This window comes from Pecten maximus, chromosome 3 (genome assembly GCF_902652985.1).
Source record: "Pecten maximus chromosome 3, xPecMax1.1, whole genome shotgun sequence".
Taxonomy (NCBI): Eukaryota; Metazoa; Mollusca; class Bivalvia; order Pectinida; family Pectinidae; genus Pecten; species Pecten maximus.
In genome coordinates, this window is record NC_047017.1 from 50,038,836 (window position 1) to 50,061,280 (window position 22,445).

Consider the following 22,445-nt stretch of genomic DNA (forward strand, 5'->3'; position numbering starts at 1 on the left):
AGGAAGTCATCCAAGACTGAGAATAGAAGGAAGTAAGTCATCCAAGACTGAGAATAGAAGGAAGTCATCCAAGACTGAGAGTAGAAGGAAGTCATCCAAGACTGAGAATAAAAGAAGGAAGTCATCCAAGACTGAGAGTAGAAGGAAGTCATCCAAGACTGAGAATAGAAGGAAGTCATCCAAGACTGAGAGTAGAAGTAAGTCATCCAAGACTGAGAGTAGAAGGAAGTCATCCAAGACTGAGAATAGAAGGAAGTCATCCAAGACTGAGAATAAAGGAAGGAAGTCTTCCAAGACTGAGAGTAGAAGGAAGTCATCCAAGACGGAGAGTAGAAGGAAGTAATCCAAGACGGAGAGTAGAAGTAAGTCATCCAAGACTGAGAGTAGAAGGAAGTCATCCAAGACTGAGAATAGAAGGAAGTAAGTCATCCAAGACTGAGAATAGAAGGAAGTCATCCAAGACTGAGAGTAGAAGGAAGTCATCCAAGACGGAGAGTAGAAGGAAGTCATCCAAGACTGAGAGTAGAAGGAAGTCATCCAAGACTGAGAATAGAAGGAAGTCATCCAAGACTGAGAATATAAGGAAGTCATCCAAGACTGAGAGTAGAAGGAAGTCATCCAAGACTGAGAGTAGAAGGAAGTCATCCAAGACAGAGTAGAAGGAAGTCATCCAAGACTGAGAGTAGAAGGAAGTCATCCAAGACCGAGAGTAGAAGGAAGTCATCCAAGACGGAGAATAGAAGGAAGTCATCCAAGACTGAGAGTAGAAGGAAGTCATCCAAGACTGAGAATAGAAGGAAGTCATCCAAGACCGAGAATAGAAGGAAGTCATCCAAGACTGAGATAGAAAGTCATCCAAGACTGAGAGTAGAAGGAAGTCATCCAAGACTGAGATAGGAAGTCATCCAAGACAGAGTAGAAGGAAGTCATCCAAGACTGAGAGTAGAAGGAAGTCATCCAAGACTGAGATAGGAAGTCATCCAAGATGGAGAATAGAAGGAAGTCATCCAAGACTGAGAGTAGAAGGAAGTCATCCAAGACTGAGAGTAGAAGGAAGTCATCCAAGACTGAGAGTAGAAGGAAGTCATCCAAGACTGAGAATAGAAGGAAGTCATCCAAGACTGAGAGCAGAAGGAAGTCATCCAAGACTGAGAGTAGAAGGAAGTCATCCAAGACTGAGAGTAGAAGGAAGTCATCCAAGACTGAGAGTAGAAGTAAGCCATCCAAGACTGAGAGTAGAAGGAAGTCATCCAAGACTGAGAATAGAAGTAAGTCATCCAAGACTGAGAATAAAGGAAGTAAGTCATCCAAGACTGAGAGTAAAAGGAAGTCATCCAAGACTGAGAATAGAAGGAAGTCATCCAAGACTGAGAGTAGAAGGAAGTCATCCAAGACTGAGAATAAAGGAAGTAAGTCATCCAAGACTGAGAGTAAAAGGAAGTCATCCAAGACTGAGAGTAGAAGGAAGTCATCCAAGACTGAGAGTAGAAGGAAGTCATCCAAGACTGAGAGTAGAAGTAAGCCATCCAAGACTGAGAGTAGAAGGAAGTCATCCAAGACTGAGAATAGAAGGAAGTCATCCAAGACTGAGAATAAAAGGAAGTCATCCAAGACTGAGACTAGAAGGAAGTCATCCAAGACTGAGACTAGAAGGAAGTCATCCAAGACTGAGAATAATCATGCAGAAAACTAAGGAATGTCAGAATTTCATATCCATACAATAGTCAATCCATGGAATAATTATCAGTGGAACACATAATGGTGGTCAAATTCTGTTATGAAATCAAACAGGTGCATTATCGACAAACTGAAGACTAGAATATGTGTTACAGGTACATGGAGGTCATTAACCGAACTGTTCCACAAACTTTGTCAACAGTCTCAGTCGATCATCCAGTCTTAGCCAATAACACAACACAAATTGGGTCATTTACCCCTAGTCTCAGTCAATTATAAAACACAAATTGGGTCATTTGCCCTCCGTCTCAGTCAATTATACAACACAAATCGGGTCATTTACCCCCAGTCTCAGTCAATATACAACACAAATCGGGTCATTTACCCCTAGTCTCAGTCAATTATAAAACACAAATTGGGTCATTTGCCCTCCGTCTCAGTCAATTATACAACACAAATCGGGTCATTTACCCCCAGTCTCAGTCAATTATACAACAAATCGGGTCATTTACCCCCAGTCTCAGTCAATTATACAACAAATCGGGTCATTTACCCCAGGTCTCAGTCAATTATACAACACAAATCGGGTCATTTACCCCAGGTCTCAGTCAATTATACAACAAATCGGGTCATTTACCCCCCCCAGTCTCAGTCAATCATACAACACAAATCGGGTCATTTACCCCCCCAGTCTCAGTCAATTATACAACAAATCGGGTCATTTACCCCCCCAGTCTCAGTCAATTATACAACAAATCGGGTCATTTACCCCAGGTCTCAGTCAATCATACAACACAAATCGGGTCATTTACCCCCAGTCTCAGTCAATTATACAACAAATCGGGTCATTTACCCCCCCAGTCTCAGTCAATTATACAACAAATCGGGTCATTTACCCCCCGTCTCAGTCAATCATACAACAAATCGGGTAATTTAACACCAGTCTCAGTCTTAGTACTAAATCTATCCTACAATTAAAGGTTTTGACTTGACACTTGACCTCAAGTTATTCTGAAAGCCAAATCACCTTTTTACAGAAATCTGGAGGTCCAAAAAGACCTATTCTGAAACTGAAAGTCCTTTTTCGACTATTCTAAGATAATATCAATAGTATGACTTGATAGGACCATGATGGATAACAATCTCATGTTTGAATAATAATACTGTGAGGTAACAACTTGTACATATATATAAAACGAGTATCATTAAAAATACATTAATCTCACCAGAACTACGTAATTCGCTTTATACTTCATTTCAACATCAAACATTACCGTAGAAAATATTCTCCAGCTTTTTTATTTGGAGAGATACATATTAAGGGGTGATAACAATTAATTTGGTTAAAGCGTTTCTCCAATGTATGTTTTGGTCCAATGAATTAAAATAGTCAGCTAACTACACTAAATCAAAACCATCAAGAGAACATTTTTGTTCATGGTGAGAAATATTCCAATTTTTTTTTTTTTTATTTACTGATACATAATGATATGAAGTTCAATAAAATGCTTCAGGTACTTGTATATTGCATTTAATGAATTAAACTTTGATGTAGGCACCGTATTATGGCAGTTAATATAAGTGTAACTATATATACTATACTATAAGTTGCGTGATTTTGGCTTCAGTTACAAATTACAATAATAATAATAATAAAGTCAAATTAAAACCAAGAATTATGCTAGTTACATTCCAAATATAGGCATATTCAATGACACTTAACACATATTATCTTAGGACTAGTGAGACAAGAGAGACAATGGAGGGATGATGAGGAATGGTAAACTCATCTACCACCTGGGGAAAGGCATGTACTTCAAATGTAATGATACCATGTTTTACCGCAAATAAGCCCCCCCCCCCCCCCCCCCCCCACTTTGGCAAATAATCTAGGAACAGGTATATTCATTTAGCAGCAGCTTCATTCATAGCTTCTACTACAGTATACAATAACAAATATTGACTAGTCTTTATATATAGCACCATACTAAACATTTACTCTGTCTACTTATCACTGATACATTTTTATGTTTATATCCATTTGGGCGACTCCACTTTGATATGTGGTGACTTTACTCCAGACACAGTAATGATGTGCTATTATTTAGGTGTGGTAAGTGCAGATACAAATGTTACATTCTGTTTATCACAAAACTAAGATGAGTTTATCATTTTCTTACCCTGTCTTGAAATCTAAATATTTGAGTGCTTTCCTTTGTAAGTATACTGTAAATTTAAAAGTGAGTGATGTCATGACGATTTCATACCCTAATTACTGAAACAATAGTAACCAATCACAGCACAGCTAAGCATTATTAAGCCTGTGTTGACAACAATGTATGAAACAAAGTTTTTTTTTTTTTTTTTTCATTAACAAGTTTTGCCTCTTTATTTTATTGCCCGATAGCATTCCTACTCAACAAACATGTCTGCACCGATCAACTCACACACTTAGAACTAATGTTGGGCCTTATTGTAGCTGTTAATTTATGAAATGGGTGTAAAATGAATTTTCTCCCGACTCTAATTACAGTATGACTCGCGACTCTCACGAGTATAATTACAGTATGACTCGCGACTCTCACGAGTATAATTACAGTATGACTCGCGACTCTCACGAGTATAATTACAGTATGACTCGCGACTCTCACGAGTATAATTACAGTATGACTCACGACTCTCACGAGTATAATTACAGTATGACTCCCGACTCTCACGAATATAATTACAGTATGACTCCCGACTCTCACGAGTATAATTACAGTATGTCTCGCGACTCTCACGAGTATAATTACAGTATGTCGCGCGACTCTCACGAGTATAATTACAGTATGACTCGCGACTCTCACGAGTATAATTACAGTATGACTCGCGACTCTCAAGAGTATAATTACAGCATGACTCGCGACTCGCACGAGTATAATTACAGCATGACTCTCGACTCACGAGTATAATTACAGTATGACTCGCGACTCTCACGAGTATCATTACAGTATGACTCGCGACTCTCACGAGTATAATTACAGTATGACTCGCGACTCTCACGAGTATAATTACAGTATGACTCGCGACTCTCACGAGTATAATTACAGTATGACTCCCGACTCTCACGAGTATAATTACAGTATGACTCCCGACTCTCACGAGTATAATTACAGTATGTCGCGCGACTCTCACGAGTATAATTACAGTATGACTCGCGACTCTCACGAGTATAATTACAGTATGACTCGCGACTCTCACGAGTATAATTACAGTATGACTCGCGACTCTCACGAGTATAATTACAGTATGACTCGCGACTCTCACGAGTATAATTACAGTATGACTCGCGACTCTCACGAGTATAATTACAGTATGACTCGCGACTCTCACGAGTATAATTACAGTATGACTCATGACTCTCACGAGTACAAGACATGTGATGTGTGACTGTGAGTGATTGTTACCTATCTAGCAAAAGCTGCAGCATCAAATAAACTTCAAGTCCTTATATAAATGACCAGCTGTATCATGCTTTTGTGCTAAACATAAACAAAATGAAGAAGTGATAAGAAGTTAGTGTCTAAAATCATACTGTAAATGCAACTTTTCAAACAGGTTCAAATTTCAATTCAAAGGAAATAAGTTTTTCAATATCATACATTAGAAAAACTATTTTTTTTCTTTAGAAAGGAAAGCAATAGAAAAGAAAATGTGTAGTGAAAACTCCAGATAGGGCATGTTATGTTTTACATGATCACAGAATTATATAATTTATATTGATGATATTAATGGAAATTTGGAGTAGATATGCATGCTACTGGCACTTATAATGTCAGAGTTGTGCATTAACTGACATACATTAATGAATTGTAAATTATTCTTATACTGAACAATGATATTCTAATAATTGCATCTTAGGATAAAAATCAAGAAAGGGCAACTTTTGTCATACTGGTGTGTCAAAATTCAAAAACATAGTATGTTTGTCATTATGATTCTGGTGAAGTGTTAAAATTGTTGGACTTACAGTCTAGTAATAGTTACAAGGCAATGTTTCTACCACTGAACTCTATCTGTGGACGATGGAAGTATAGCTATTATAAACAGTATATTCAATAGTACATTATCCAAAACAAATAAACCGTGGCTTCAGGGGGTAAAATGTTTCCTCAATGGACAGTCAACTTAAAGTAGGTGGGGCTCTAAGGCGAATACAAAAACATGCAGAATTTACTGTTTGTGTCAATATATCAATACAATCAACCCTCGTCAAGGTAGTGAAGTACTTTGGTCGTCACAGATAGGGCTCAACAGCAGTAATTGCCAGACAGAATCACAGACTGGCAGTGTGATAACATATAATAATGTTGAGTATATCAGCAGTCATACAGGGCACAAAAATTAAACATGATTATTGATATCTTCAAAAAAAAGAAAAAAAAAGAAAATAATAATAAAAAGAAGCTAGGTCAGCATATATCTTGATTGTTTTCCTTCAGGCGATTTTACACAAAAAACATCTATAATAAAACACCATACTGGCCTACATAATCTTGTATAATCAGGTAATAAAAAACAATATTCACAAATGTACAAAGCACCGGTTCATGAAACAGTGTTAACAACTGTGTGAGAAAATATACACACCACAAAAAATCCTGAACATGGAAATCTAATGAAATAAAGTTTTTTTTGGGTTTAATTAGCGGTATTGATACAGTAGTTGCATTGTCAATTAAACAAGGCATTGTTATGGATGAACCAAACCTAAGGGACTGTTTTTGTACATCTTAATATTACCATATTCAACCTAATAAGCACACCTCCACCAACATAAAAACTTTCCCCTGTATAATGTATATGGTTTTATTAAGTGGACTCCTTTCATGCTTTTGTAAGCCTACTGCACTTATCAGGCTGATTATATGCAGTATTACTAGTTCAACAAATCACTCAAACCTTTAATTATGAGACAGCATACAAACCCTTGGTAATTATTGCACAATGAACATACTCTTCCTCAAATCATTCAGAAGAATCACAGTGGTTTGGGTTTGCCTTCCGAAACATCTTTGTGGTTTTTGGATTTGGTTTGCCATCAGAAACATCTTTGTGGTTTTTCTGCATCAGTATCATCCTGGAATATGAAAAACCTAAAACTAAACATTGATTTTGTTATTAATGAACAAAACTTAATAGAATGACCTGTCACATCAACCTCTAATCATCATATTAATGATAAAAGAATTGATACTTTAAATTCAATTTAAAACATAGGTAAAGAAACATGCTGGTGTACTTTTGAATTTGATATTAAAATGTATATTTTAATTACACCATCACAAATATAAAAGGTGACTATTCAACACAACAGGACATTTGATCTGAGTAGATATACAATCATGTTAAACCTTTTGATGATATCCATACTTTCCATTTATTTGAAGGACTCGCATATCAAAGTAAAGCATACAGATACACGACCTCTCACTTTCCCTCCAAGTGGTCGAGTGCTACTAATGGCGTTTAACTTTGACCAATGATGGCAAAAATCTAACCAGATGTACAATTTATAACTGATGACAGAGAAAAATCTGTCCAGGAGCTCACGACATATCTTGTACATAAACTTTTTATTTTGAATGTGGTCAGATGTTGGCTATGACTAAGACATGCTTGAGGTAAACTTCATTTGGTTCAGTACAATGACCTAGGGTCTAGGATAAATTATTTGAAAATCCCCTGTGACCTTAACTCAAGATCAAGATATTTATCTAACTTCAACTATGCTAGTCGTAGGCTCCATCCCAACAATCACTATGTCCATTGTATTCAATGATCAATTACACTGATTCTAAGGTGTTTCTGATGGATATGGTCGAAATGCTTATACATTGTTAATAGATGATTGGGAAGACGAGAAGGCAGTTATTGACTTTGGTCAGTATCTTCTGGAGATAAAAAACGTATGCTATCTTTTTGTTAACGCTTATGAACATGTACAAATAGTATAGTTGTCAGCGCATACCTACCTGTTCCATTTCCAGAGTCTCCATGTGTATCTGGTTGATCATCTGCTGGACAGCTCGAGTCTGCTCCTGTCGGCGCTGTAGTTTTGGAGGCAGTTGGAGAAACTTCTTCCCAACTGATGGATCCTTCATTAAATCTCCCTCTCCTGTGGAGGGTCCCTGGTTCTCCAATGGTGACACTGATGTCCTTGGTCTTGGGATTGATTGTTCTACTGCGTGAAAGTTTCCAGAATGTGTATCATACACCTTTTGTACCGATTCCCTTTTTGTTGTTGAGATCGATGGAGGATTGTTCTGTTGTGTCATGGTAATATTTCCAGGGACTGGGGGTGGGTTGTACTGTTGTGCTGACAGCGTTTTCTCTGCAATAGATGGTGGGTTGTACTGTTGTGCTGACAGCGTTTTCTCTGCAATAGATGGTGGGCTATACTGCCGTCCTGATGCACTATTTCCAGGAACTGGCAGTGGGTTGTACTGTTGTGTTGATAAGTTTCCTGGTACTTGGGGTGGGTTGTACTGTTGTGTTGTTATGTTTCCTGGTACTTGGGGTGGGTTGTACTGTTGTGTTGTTAAGTTTCCTGGTACTTGGGGTGGGTTGTACTGTTGTGTTGTTAAGTTTCCTGGTACTTGGGGTGGGTTGTACTGTTGTGTTGTTAAATTTCCAGGAACTGGTGGTGGGTTGTACTGTTGTGTTGTTAAGTTTCCAGGAACTGGCGGTGGGTTGTACTCTTGCACAGATGTGACATTTCGAGGGAATCGGAGTGGGTTGTACTGTTGTTCTGTCACAGAACTCTCAGAAACTGATGAGATGTTGTAGTGCTGTAAACCATCCTGTTGGTGCTGATGAACTTGTCTTAAATGGTCCTGGTTGTCTTCAGCCTCAACTCCTGGATTTCGGGAATGTGAGTTGTGCATGTCTTGTCCCTGCAGGATACTGTCACTTGCTCCCATGGGTGTTTTCTTGCTTTCAGTTTGAAATATGCTCTGTTGCTGTGTAAGATTCTGTGCCACTGGATTAGTACAGAAGTTCTGTGCCTCTGTAGGCAATGGAGAAGTTCCTGTCTGTACGTGATGTGACTGAAGCAGACCTGGATGGGCTGTCTGTATGTGGTGTGACGGAGGCAGACCTTGATGGGTTGTCTGTAATACAGGTCCACCTCCAAGCTCCCCCTCCACAGGAGACAGCCTGCTGCCCTGCTGCAGGTTCTGAGTGAGAAGATATTGCTGTTGTTGCTGCAGCAGCAGAAGCTGCTGGTTCTGTCGGAGTCGCTCCTCCTGCTGCTGAAGTAACTGTTTTTGTTGTAACATATATTCTGTTGGCATCATTGGATTTGGCAATCCAACAAAAGGCATCATGGCAGGTACAGGGAGGATACCACCTAATCCTAAACCAGCAGTTAAGGGAAAACCAGCCAGTGGAGCTTCTGTTTGGTTCTGTGGGGTTGGTGTCTGGACCTTATTGATGGGATCCAAGTTGTCTCCCTTAGATGACTGGTTGAGGTACTGGAGGTAGGCTTGTACCAAGTATGGAGGTAAACCTTCAGGCAGGCAACTTGGTAGGGATGACTGGAGAACACCTTGACCAGGCAAACCTTGGGGCATGACAATTTGGGCAGCTGAAGCAGGTGTATTGTCTGGAATTACACTCTGACCCAACAGAGTGTTACCAGGTTCTTTACCATGTATAGTTGGCTCTCCATTACTCTCGTCATCGGACCTAGCCTGCAGAAGGCCATGGTGCCTTGTTTCACTACCAAAGTCAACAGCAGGTGATTTTCTATCAGTGACCAGATGAATACTCTCACTTGTGGCAATGTCTGTGTTTCCTTTAACATGAGAGTGAGGCTCCCCTGTCGAGGATTTTGGACTTAGAGATGATGGTTCATCTTGTTCAATTTCCGACAGACTTTTCAAGAACTCTGGGTCAGCTTGCTGACTAAGGAGATCTCGTACTAGTTTATGACCGGAAATTTTCTGTGACTCTACAGAGGGCTGTTTACTTGCTACAGAAGAGTCCAGACTAGACACATTGTCAGAACGTTGATATCTCTTCAGTGCATGTAGTGCTTTTGGAAGACGAGGTAGACGAAGTGGACGGCTCCTGGCCGGTTCTTTTTTCTTCTCAAGATTTTCATCTTTCTGTTCTTCATCCAAAGCTGGTGACACATGTGAATCAGGCATCATATCTGTGTCTTGTTTCACCTGAGGCTTCACATGGTGTTTCCACAAAGATCTGGACATACCACTTACTTGTGTACTACAGTCACTATGCTCAGAAGATGCCTGTGGATTTTTTGGCATCCTTGGCAGGGTATGTCCATGAAGCCTTGGTTGTTCCGATCCTCTCTCTTGTGGAGACTCTATCATGGTTTCCTGCTCTACTCTCTCAGATCTTTCTGCCCTGTTTGGCCTGTCCTTTAGTATTTCCTCTGTAGTGCTGGCCTCACTGGTCCTGAAGCCCTGTCTTTGTGTCGCTGGTGACTCAGGGGTTGGATATTCACTGTGTAAAGGAACTTCTGACTGTGTAGAAGTAATAACTGTTCCAGAGTTTGCCCATTCACTTTGATTCTCGATTTGATGTTGGTCCTTCTCTTTTTGAAATGATTTGTGATCACTTGGCCAATTTTGGAGATTTTGGGATCTTTCTGGAAGTCTGGTATCCTTATCTGAACTATTAGGTACCTTTTGTACACTCCCAACCCTGGTCAACACCTGCTGGTGTATGTGCTGTGCATGGTCCTCACACTTACTGACTGGATTATTTTCTAAGTCATGGAATCGTGTTGTAGAAGGCCACACTGACACAACATCATCTATATCATCCTCCCAGTCCTCCCCAAATGAAATGTTTCCTTGTTGTTGGTCTGATTGCTTATTGAATCCTGTGGGAACCATATTTTGTCCCTGGTCCGATTGCTTTCTTGGTTCCCCTGTAAAAGAGTCTACATGTTCTTTGGTAACATCCATCCCCCAGGGAGACTTTCTGGCTTGAGTCTGTCCAGCTACTGATTCATTTCCAGATTTGTGTCTCACCTGAGTCATGTCTACCTGATGTACTTGATGATCCTCCTTTAGGTTAAAGTTGTCCAGCTGATCGACAGAGTTACCAAACTTTGCTTGTTTTTCTTCCTGCTGCTGCTCAAGCATTGCCTTGGCTACAGGCTGCCATTTCATGTATTGGTGAAATGAGCTTGGTGAACGCTGAGGAAGAAACTGATCCTTCAGATCATTATCCCAATCATCATGGGCTGCCATCTTCTCTGGAATGTGCAATTGAACATTTGGCCGTATATTACTGAAACTTGGTTTTAATGTTGGATACTTTGGTGATTCCTCGGTAACATTGGATGTGGAGGACTTCTGTAACTGGGATGAGTTTTCAGACGTAGCAGGCTTTGTGTTGACGAGTGGATTATTGACCCACACACTAACGGGGTTGACTGGGGCGGACTTCACTGGCAACGGAGGATCCTCATTAACATCCCAGATACTTTCAATGGGTCTGAAATTACACAGTATGATGAACATAAAGTCAAGAAAATATCAAAAGGACAAAAGGCCTTGATGGCCTGTATCACTCACATGGATCATGGCAAAACGTTCCCACTTATAAGTTTTAAATATTTCTCATATTTTGGGATCCAACATTTGAACCATGTAATATTAAGTTGCCATTTTACTTTATCTAACATTTAGTTTCCTTCCCGATTCCTAAGATTAAAACAAATTAAGTTAAAAAACAACAACCTTATCATCAACATCTGAATTTTAATCGGTGTAGTCTATAGGGTCAACCCCTTCGTGGGGTGTGGACTATCATCAACATCTGAATTAATCGGTGTAGTCTATAGGGTCAACCCTTCGTGGGGTGTGGACTATCAACTTATACAATATTCATTCCCATTCACCACCAAGGTTCATTTGATTATCATTATCCTATATCAGAACAAAACTGATTAAAAGGTTTTTCTCTACCCCTTTGAAGGGTCTGGCCCCTACTCCTCCATGGGGTGGGGTAGACCCTTAGGTTTATACAAACTTTAGCTCACTTCACTTTAGGAAGCCTCAGTCCTAATTTGATTGGATATCTTCATTGAAAACGATTAAAGTGGATTTCAGCCCAAGGCGACTAGAGCCCTTGTTTATACAGTTGAACATAGATGATCAAAATTCCCCTTAAAGAGAGATTTTAAACTTAAGTTATCTCAATTCCACCTACTGTAATTGTGTCGGTCCACCTGCCACGATAGTGGTCAGACCCTTCATTTAGACAAAATCAGGTCCCCTTCAAGCATGAATGCTGCAGACCGAATCGGACCAAAGCCACTCATATCCAACCAAAAATAATGGATTATAAAGTCTACTTCTATTTCCCTAATTGGAATAAATTTGAAAAAGTTGATGAGTGATACAGGCAGCACCATCATCCTTTCTCTAATCTATAAATACATTCCGTTTTGTCATCTTATTTTATTCCAATATTGTGGCCGTTATATTTTCACACCGATCTGATCCTTTTCTCAATTAAATCAATCCTTAATTTTCAAGGACAACACTGGTTAACTTCAAGATAGTCAACTCAACCAAATATGTGGCTTCAACAATGTGACCTTACTTTGGTTTTACGAAGGGCTTCTCAATGGGCTGTGCTGAAATAGTTTTGGCTGCAAGTTCCTTTTCTTTTCTGAAAAGATATATCTGTATTATACAGCCAAATAAAGTAGTTATCAAATGATTAAGGGTATTAAGTAAATTTTCATTTGATGAGAACATTATATTAATTATATTCACACAAGATTTAAATACACTGGTTTATTTTTTATCACATGTAAGGATGTTAAGTGTATGACATGGTACAGAAACAAAGCCGGGTGTTTACTTCCGTGATGTCAGTGGCTACACAAGTGTTTTTTTGTTTGTTTTTTTCTCTCTCCAATACCTAAATCAGAATGTAAGTAAAATCTAGTTGAGGGAAGCCTGTGAATTGTACTTACTCTCTCCTCTCTCTGTTCATGTTGGCTATCTGTTTTCTCCTCTGCTCTTCCAGCTCAGCTGTTTTCTGACTTTCCTCTATGACCTTCCTCAAGATGGCTTCCTCGTCCATTTCATTGCGGGGCCGCATCATTTCCATGTTCTGTAGGCGCTTCTGTCGAGTAGACCAGACATTGGACTTCGGAGCTGGAGGATCTACAGAAAGTTGATAATAAGAGCTTATTGTCAATATTTTTCAGTGACAAGTGGTTATTGTATTAAATTAAAATTGTCCACTGAATCATTCCTTTAACAAGTATGATGCAGGTTGGTAACAACAGACAGGTCATCACAATATATATCTCACATTGAAGAAGGTCTTCGGAGCTGGAGGATCTACAGAAAGTTGATAATAAGAGCATATTGTCAATATTTTTCAGTGACAAGTGGTTAATGTATTAAATTGAAATTGTCCACTGAATCATTCCGTTAACAAGCATGATGTTGGTAAAAACAGACAGATCATCACAATATATAGCTCACATTGAAGAACTCAATGTTTCTGCAGCTAATCACAGACACCACGACAATCATGTTTGAAGCTGTACAATTGGTTGATGTGAAGTGTACATCGTATATCCTCGTATATATCCTTCACACAACTTCACAAGAAATGGAATGTTGAAGTAGAATTGAGATACAACCATTTATAGTTCCATTTATCAGAGATAATAGAAGCTACCATTAATAAGATCCTAAAACATTAAATTAATTTGATCTCACTATAATGCCTATTAATAACTGACAAAACTTGATCAAAATGCTAAAACACCCTTAGTTGCCTTTTATAGTTAATCTGATTTCAATGAGGACAATATAACTTATATCAGTTCATAAAGATATCTTGTTTTTAAACATTTTTTTCACAAAAAATTACAAGTTTTAACATTTTTTTTAATATCTGAAATGGTCAACATATGATAAACCCCTAAGTGACATTACTTGGATAATACCTATACGACTTACCTAAACCCCTAAGTGACATTACTTGGATAATACCTATACGACTTACCTAAACCCCTAAGTGACATTACTTGGATATTACCTATACGACTTACCTAAACCCACACTAAAGCGTGTAATTTACCTGAATCAGAGCTAGAACATACGACTTACCTGGGACTGTTCTAACAGGCAATGGATCAGCTTTTTCATACCATTTGGCAGGTTCCACTTTCTGTACCCATTTCTGAGTCTGGGCTCTAAATAGAGTCATAACATGGTATTTTACAACCTAAATAGGATTCTTTCTTTACTCCATAAAGGCAATTCACATACGTGACACCTGTATATATATTTATGCATGATAATTTATTCTTAAGTAAGGATCCAGACCAGGATATAGTTCTGACCCAACAAGGACCATCAGCATTTTGTTACACCAAGACTCAGGCTATTCCTATTGTTTATTGTGAAGATAGGATTCTGAATGGAAAAGCTTTGAGTGACATCAGCCTTGACCTATGATAAATCATGCATACAAATCTAGAGGGCTCTTTATGGCAACCCACTGACATAGGTGCAATCATTCCCTTAAAGTTAGTATAAACAAGTATTCTGTGAGTATTGATAAACCAATACATGTACATGTCCCCTACCGGTGCCCCCAAGTTAAAACTTTAGCCAAATTTGAGTAAAAAAGTTTAGCCACAACTGAAATATGATCATTTTATGAAAATAAGTTCATTCCGAACAATGTGTAAAATTTAACTCTATTGGGGTGAATAAACAATGTTTCCTGCCCATAAAAGATATTCAGGTATTCTTTTGGTATGTCTACTCTACAGAGTAAAAGAATCTAAAGTGAATTTAAATTGAAATGTGTAATAACAGCCTTGGATTGAAATACATATTTGTATATTTAAACATAATTCTGCATAGCACAGCATAGTAGTACACTGATTTTATTCCAAAAGAATCTCACATCAGTGAAGCATTCAATACAGAGAAAACAGTTAAGTCCATATTATGGAAAAAAATTCAAAAAATGAAAATAAATTTTTCATTTTCAACTGTACAAAAGTAATGCCACACACCCAAAGAACCTCTATGCAAAGAATCAGCATCCTAATACTATTATTAAGTGAATGGTGTGCCATTATAAAACTTTAACCAAAACTTTAACCTGAAGAATACAGAGAAAAAAGTTAAATTCGTAATATGGCAAAAATTTCAAAAAATGAAAATAATTTTTTCACTTTTAACCATACAAAAGTAATGCCACACATCCAAAGAACCTCTATGCAAAGAATCAGCATCCTTATACCATTATTAAGTGAATGGTGTGCCATTATAAAACTTTAACCAAAACTTTAACCGGACGGACGGACTGACAGACGGACACAGGCAAAACCTATAGTCCCCCCGGTTTCACCGGTAGGGGACTAATAATCTTATAACATTTGTTCTAAAATTATACATGTGGTAGGGGTGGAAGGCCTTTTTTCAGAGATCCCACCAACCATAAAATATTAACACATACGGTATTACTAAAAGGAATACCATAAAAAATGGAGCTTTATCCCGCCTCCCATCAAATTTTAATACATATGCCTCCCATCCCTCCCATACAGATAATTCTGAAACAGCCGAAACAGATTGACAGACATGTTTTTCCATATTTCCCTAATCCTTTAAAGGACAGAAACCTTCCTTTGACATCTACCTTATTGACCCAGAGAATTATACTCACTGAAGTATTATTATCAGCACTATTATAACAGGCCCATGTAACTTAATGGTCATCAGACTTGAACAGACCCTAGTACTAAGTGCATTATGGAATTTAATCATTTTAAATTCTTAGTATATTATGGAATTTAATCAATGTTACAAATGATTGTTTTTTTTAAAAATCTATTTGATTCGTACAGTTTTGACATGTTTTGTATAAAATTTCTTAATTACCAGGTAGTCTACATACCTTTTGTTTTTTAATTCCATAATTTCCTCCTCATTACGCATGCGTTCCCGCTCCTGTTGTTTGTGGAGGTACTCCTTTCGCATTCTCTCAAACTCCTCGTCTTCCAGTGAGGTGAAGCTGGTTTTAGGGTTGTTCTTTTCTGTTTTTAACTGATACTTCAAAACAAATAGATAAGACAGTTGTCTACCTGGTCGTCATCATGATATATATTATATCATATGATGGTAACAGAATAATATGTAATAATTTTAATTTCATGGGTCCACGCAGTAAAATATCTATGGGTGTCATCATATATAATTCCAGTATTCTGTTAGTCTCACAAACAATTCTGGACACTGGATTTGTATATATACTGTACAGGAACAAATAAACCATTTATAGTTATTACAGTAGCTGTTGTAAGACACAAACAAAAATCATTACTGTTTACTATACAGACATCATCAGTAAAGAATATGATTGTAAAATATACATCTTCATATACTTCCGCATCAAATTCAGCACCCAAATATCACATACAGACATCATCAGTTGACAGTTGTATCCAGTTCCTGTTGACAAACAAGTATCCAATCAGTGACTTGTTTTCAAGTTGACGAACAAATATCCAATCAGTGACTTGTTTTCAAGTTGACAAACACGTATCCAATCAGTGACTTGTTTTCCAGTTAACAAACAAGAATCCCATCAGTGACTTGTTTTCAAGTTGACAAACACGTATCCAATCAGTGGCTTGTTTTCAAGTTGACGAACAAATATCCAATCAGTGGTTTGTTTTCAAACAAACAAACACGTATCCAATCAGTGACTTGTTTTCCAGTTAACAAACAAGAATCCCATCAGTGACTTGTTTTCAAGTTGACAAACACGTATCCAATCAGTGGCTTGTTTTCAAGTTGACGAACAAATATCCAATCAGTGGTTTGTTTTCAAACAAACAAACACGTATCCAATCAGTGACTTGTTTTCCAGTTAACAAACAAGAATCCCATCAGTGGCTTGTTTTCAAGTTGACAAACACTTATCCAATCAGTAGCTTGTTTTCAAGTTGACAAACAAGTAGCATATTAGTTACTTATGGTATTGAAGTATAGAGATTTTCATACACTTGCACTTACTGATGTGGTGGATATCATGATATAATGACCCATCAAGTCAGAAATATGATATATGCTTTTAAATTTACCAACTTTTGAAGAAAACGTTTGTCTTAAATAACTATCAAAAACCCTCAACATAATTTGTACATTAATTAATTGTATAATACATTTACCATGCAATATTTGGGATAAACTTTTCCTGCTCTTCATTCAAATGTCAGAGATGTCCTTTACAAATGAACTGCCCGGGATTTATGTTTGTAGAATTTTGTTATAAAATCTTAATATTCTTACATTTTCCTTGTGTTTGTCCCGCAGCTTCTCAAGTTCCTGGTGTTTCCGTTGAAGTTGTGCTTCCTTTTGACGTGTCCGTTCCTCCCTGAGCTGTTGTACTGTATGCCTCATGGGCTGTACCTATAAAGGGAAAAACTTCAGAGTGGACAGAGTACAAAATCCAAATTAATACAAAAATCTCTCAACTTTTTGATGTGAATTTGTAAGAAATTAGTACAAATCAAAAATAGTCTGATGCTACATTTTAACAATCCATCTTTGAGTTGTATCAGCTTATGAAATGTACATGTACATGTAAACATTCTTGACAACCAAAATGAGTATTTTTCAAACTATCCCTGAACAGGTTCATGGGCCTGAATACACTTAACCACTTATGATCAAACCTTCATTAGTTCCTTGTACTGTTTCAGGTGATAGTCAAGAAGACTGGATTTATCTCCCCTTCCGGTGTTCTCCGATGTTGTAGTGGTTATATTAACAGCAGTGTTATTGTTGTTGTCTTCATTAAAAAGATATTGTTGGAGAAGTCCACATTTTACATCTTTTTCTCTGCAAGCATTATCTGCCCGAACATTACCCTGTGAAGGAGAAATTTACATGGAAGAATTGTGGTTTAAAATTTTGGCTTTATATATTTTATAATGCATTCTAGTCTCTTGTACAAACAGTATGACACTTAATAATCAAAAATTGTATTGTTTATTATCATTTTGCAATTAAAATATGCTTGTACAACATGTATGCTTTTAAGACTTGGCTGAACATGTTTTAAACAGAGCTAATCTGTATCTATAGTCCAAATGTCTTAAAAAGAAAGAAACAAAAAAAAACAAGATCTTTGAAAATATAAGGATTCTTATGACTATCAATGAGAGCATCTGTGAGACTTCTTAACCAAATATGTGATGGACAGATGGACAGATGGACGAAGGACACTGTGCTTCAGACTGTAATTACATATCAGAAAGGGCCCCACAATCTGTCACTCAAGCTGAGCTCAATGGTAATAAGTAACAACGACATGCAACATTTGAGTGTTACACCGATATAAGTGTGACCTTTGACTTTTTGGTAGACGACAACCAAATCTAATTAGATGTGGATCTTGATGTTTGATACTATGGTGTGAAAATGAACTATATCTGTAAACTATGACGAGATATATTGTATGCAGGTTTTTTCTTTCAGAAGGGTCAACTTACATTCAACTCTTTCTGTCACCTTGAGCAATGACCATCAAAATCAAATCATGTGTATAAGTTAATGTTATGATACATGGTGTGAAAAATTAACAAACTCGATCTTCATAAGATGCTTTGTACATGAACATTCTAGCTCAAGGCGGTTAAGTGTGACCTTAGATAAGATCACATGCTTAGTATCACTGCTGTGTTAATGTGATGGTTGATGGTGTATGTACAAACCATTGGGAAGAGTTCTTGGTTTTTTATTCGCTGGTTATCACCAGCTTTGCTCCCAAACAGACGATTTTGTTTGTCCATGTATCGCTGCACCATGTCTGTATTTCCTACATTCTCAACCACTGGTTTCAGGTCCTCTTGATCCTGTAACTTTTTCTTCGCCTCATTCTGAGTTTGCTTTTTCTGAAGAAGAAAACTAAAGTTGTAACCCACTGCAGGCTAACTAACAGCCCCAGCCCCGACAACAAAGAGAGAACCTACAATCTATAAATAAGGTATTTCTGTGTGTCAGGACAGCAGGGTGTGTCACATATAAACCTTTCAAGGTCCTTGTCAGGATAAAGCTTGATAAAAATCTCTCCAGAAAAAAGATGCTATGCTAGACTGATGAATTGTAACAGGATAGACATATAGTGATAGATATACATGAACTCCTGTTAGTAATATATTTATCTAATATCAATTTGCCAGGAAATTAAATTGTCTTCAATTTTATTATTGTTACCATTTCTTTCATTTCTTTTTTCTTTTTCTTTTTCTCTTTCAATCTTTCTTGAGCTTCATACTTCTTCTGTTCCTTTTCAATCTCTATTTCTCTTTTCCTGTTTTCATCTCGTATCACCTCTAGCTCCTTTAGAACCCTACTTTCTTCCCTACAAATACAGCAGATTTATAATACTTATACACTGTCTGGTATTATTTAAACAGAAAACAAGGCATGCCAGACAACAACGATACACTTACAATTGAGATTATCTGTAGTAATGACAGCCTTGCTTTCAATCCAATTTTAGAAATTAAATTTAGTGGTAACAACTAACAAAAGGCTCATATGGGCCTTAACGGTCACCTGAGTTTTGATATAGTTTTATGAGACAGACTATACCTTATAGCAGAATACCCAAGGTTGTGGAAACGGTAAAATATTCAGTCATAAAAATATTCCAGATGAAGATATCTATTCATTATCATATATTAAGCTTAAACATCACTTGAATACTCCTGTAAACTTGTAAACCATGCCAGCTGATCTTTAGACCAGAGAACGTGTGTTCCACCATTTATGTTCAAATGGAACTCTTTTGTGTTCTATTTATAGAAACAGGTGATTTCCCAGATCATATCAGACATCGTTTTCTTTGACCTAATAATTGATTTACAATGTCTTTTACTAGCTTTCTGTTCTGAACAAAAGTTATTTATCAACAAGAATGAAGTCTTTACTTTATCTTCAAATAAAGATGGTAAGTTATTATTTGTATGTGTGTTTAGTTTTGGGTGCTGAGAACTTTGCACTGACATGTCATATGTAGCCTGTAGGAATACACAAAATGTGGCGAAAACATGTGTTCCAGTTACTTAATTTGCTGAAGAAAATTGAACACATAAGTAGTAAAATATTTCACATGAATTATTACTTTTTAACACCATTTTGACACTCAGTCATAGATTTATTTCCTTGAAAAAGGTAGGGGCGCCCTTATTAGGGTAGGCGCCCTTATTAGGTCAAATACGGTATTTGGCCCCTCTGATCTTGAATGAAGGTCAAGGTCATCCATTTGAACAAACTTGGTAGCTCTTCATCCCAGCATGTTACATACCTAATATTGGGTCTCTGGGCCTTATTGTTATCAAGAAGTTTTTTTAAGACTTTAGCATATTTAACCCCTGTGACCTCGAATGAAGGTCAAGGTCATTCATTTGAACAAACTTGGTAACCCTTCATTCCAGCATGCTACAGACCCAATATCAGGTCTCTGGGCCTGTAAGTAATTGAGAAGAAGTCAAAAATGTAAATTGTTTATGATGCACGACACCGGACAAAAGGCGATCACAATAGGTCAACTGAGACTTTGTCTAAGGTGACCTAAAAATGTATACATCCTCAAAGAACGGGACAGTAAATATCCCTGACATCTATTTATCTATATACTATTATCTTTCTACTCAGACTTGTCGTAGTCTCCTCCACATCTATTATTTATCTACCCAGCTGACTTGTCGTAGTCTCCTCCACATCTATTATATATCTACCCAGACTTGTCGTAGTCTCGTCCACATCTATTATCTATCTACCCAGACTTGTCGTAGTCTCCTCCACATCTATTATCTATCTACCCAGACTTGTCGTAGTCTCCTCCACATCTATCTATCTACCCAGACTTGTCGTAGTCTCCTCCACATCTCAGGGCTTTATCACCCATCTATTTGGGTCTGTTAAACGGACCCATTCCCAATGACAAAAAAGTGTGATTTTCCTAATTTTCTACTTGAAAATTCCCAATTCAAATGTATGAACAAATAAATTATGTTGAAACAAAAAATTCCTTCTGATTATGGCGTTGACCGTGTCGGGAAAATAAATATAACGAGTGGAACTACTGTAGTCTAATCTGAAGCTAGTGTCACTCGGAACCCCTCGTTCCAAATTCATAGTCATTTTGACGTTTTATGTAATGCGATCTCGGCAACAGGTGTTTTCAAACGTTTGATGGATCGCGAGTTTCATCGCACCCTGTCTCACAACAGCAAGCATTACGCTAAAAAAATAAGAAAATCTGACGAAAAGGACAATAAAAAGATAAATTGTTTCTTTAAAAAACAAACAGTGGACGAAACAGTGGAAAGACAAGCAACTGATGACACGACTGAAGACCAAACACAGCAAATACCGGTAACCGCAGATCCAGCAGTAAAAAAACGAGCAACCGATAATTAATACGACTGAAGAACATAAGAAAGACAGACAAATACTGCTCTAATGATTAATGTCACAATTGGTTGACTGTACTTCCTGTGTTCTGTCTGAATAATCAATCTAACAGAACAACCAACTAAAGGAATTTTTAACTTTTTGTACAATACATGTTGTAATTGTTCCACATTTGGCCAAGGATATACTTAATGGTGGCCAGTTGTCACTTGATAATTGATTTCCAATCTATTCATAGAATAATATTTTAATAATCATAGACAATGCTGGTAAGTTAGGTTGATTTTTTGTTTAAAATATTAAATAAAATAATCAATATGTAAAAGTTGAACTTTTTTTTCTGATTAAAGTTTCAAAGTATTATGTAAACCACCCTCCTACTTCAAATATCTACCCTGAAAATAGTTGGAGCAGAATGATCTTCTCTTTAAAAAATGTTATATTAAAGAGTTATGATACATATACATTACTTATATCCTAGCTACCATATTATATATATATGCAGACAAGAAATGATGTGTTTAGTTGATACAATGGCATTTGTCCAAATTTCCCAAAACAGCTGTTTTGTCGATCAATTTTTCCCAATTAGACCCCAGGGTCCATTTCCCAAAAGCCCCTGATAAAGCCCTGCATCTATTATATATCTACCAGACTTGTCGTAGTCTCCTCCACATCTATTATATATCTACCCAGACTTGTCGTAGTCTCCTCCACATCTATTATATATCTACTCAGACTTGTCGTAGTCTCCTCCACATCTATTATATATCTACCCAGACTTGTCGTAGTCTCCTCCACATCTATTATCTATCTACCCAGACTTGTCGTAGTCTCCTCCACATCTATTATATATCTACCCAGACTTGTCGTAGTCTCCTCCACATCTATTATCTATCTACCCAGACTTGTCGTAGTCTCCTCCACATCTATTATATATCTACTCAGACTTGTCGTAGTCTCCTCCACATCTATTATATATCTACCCAGACTTGTCGTAGTCTCCTCCACATCTATTATCTATCTACTCAGACTTGTCGTAGTCTCCTCCACATCTATTATATATCTACCCAGACTTGTCGTAGTCTCCTCCACATCTATTATCTATCTACCCAGACTTGTCGTAGTCTCCTCCACATCTATTATCTATCTACCAGACTTGTCGTAGTCTCCTCCACATCTACAGTAAAACTCACTTGTGTCGAACACGGTTGAATCGAATACATCGGATGAGTCGAACGTTTCGTTCGGTCCCGATTTTTTCCC

At 37.4% G+C, this 22,445-nt stretch overlaps 2 protein-coding genes across 3 annotated transcripts in view; one reads left to right on the forward strand and one right to left on the reverse strand.

The window, feature by feature from the left end:
- Window positions 1-715: 715 nt before the first annotated feature.
- On the forward strand, window positions 716-1,693 carry LOC117322797 (micronuclear linker histone polyprotein-like). The gene has a single exon (XM_033877742.1). It carries the CDS (start codon window positions 986-988, stop codon window positions 1,691-1,693), a length of 708 nt encoding a protein of 235 aa, XP_033733633.1. The 5' UTR covers window positions 716-985.
- Window positions 1,694-6,336: 4,643 nt separating this feature from the next.
- LOC117324458 overlaps window positions 6,337-22,445 on the reverse strand; it is a 28,706-nt gene continuing 12,597 nt past the window's right edge. The window contains exons 11-20 of one of the 2 annotated variants that reach the window (XM_033880324.1): window positions 18,972-19,119; window positions 18,470-18,649; window positions 17,429-17,623; window positions 17,043-17,162; window positions 15,646-15,800; window positions 13,839-13,924; window positions 12,686-12,878; window positions 12,307-12,375; window positions 7,695-11,193; window positions 6,337-6,799 (exon numbers count right to left, since the gene is read on the reverse strand). In XM_033880324.1, the coding sequence (XP_033736215.1) occupies window positions 6,761-6,799; window positions 7,695-11,193; window positions 12,307-12,375; window positions 12,686-12,878; window positions 13,839-13,924; window positions 15,646-15,800; window positions 17,043-17,162; window positions 17,429-17,623; window positions 18,470-18,649; window positions 18,972-19,119 (4,684 nt within the window). In that variant the 3' untranslated portion in view covers window positions 6,337-6,760. Of the gene's footprint in view, window positions 6,816-7,694; window positions 11,194-12,306; window positions 12,376-12,685; window positions 12,879-13,838; window positions 13,925-15,645; window positions 15,801-17,042; window positions 17,163-17,428; window positions 17,624-18,469; window positions 18,650-18,971; window positions 19,120-22,445 lie in introns of both variants that reach the window. The other variant, XM_033880325.1, reaches the window with a different exon arrangement.

Excerpts from the sequence above, each read along its gene's own strand:
- LOC117322797 (XM_033877742.1), top strand. The coding sequence starts at position 986 with ATGGAGAATAGAAGGAAGTCATCCAAGACTGAGAGTAGAAGGAAGTCA.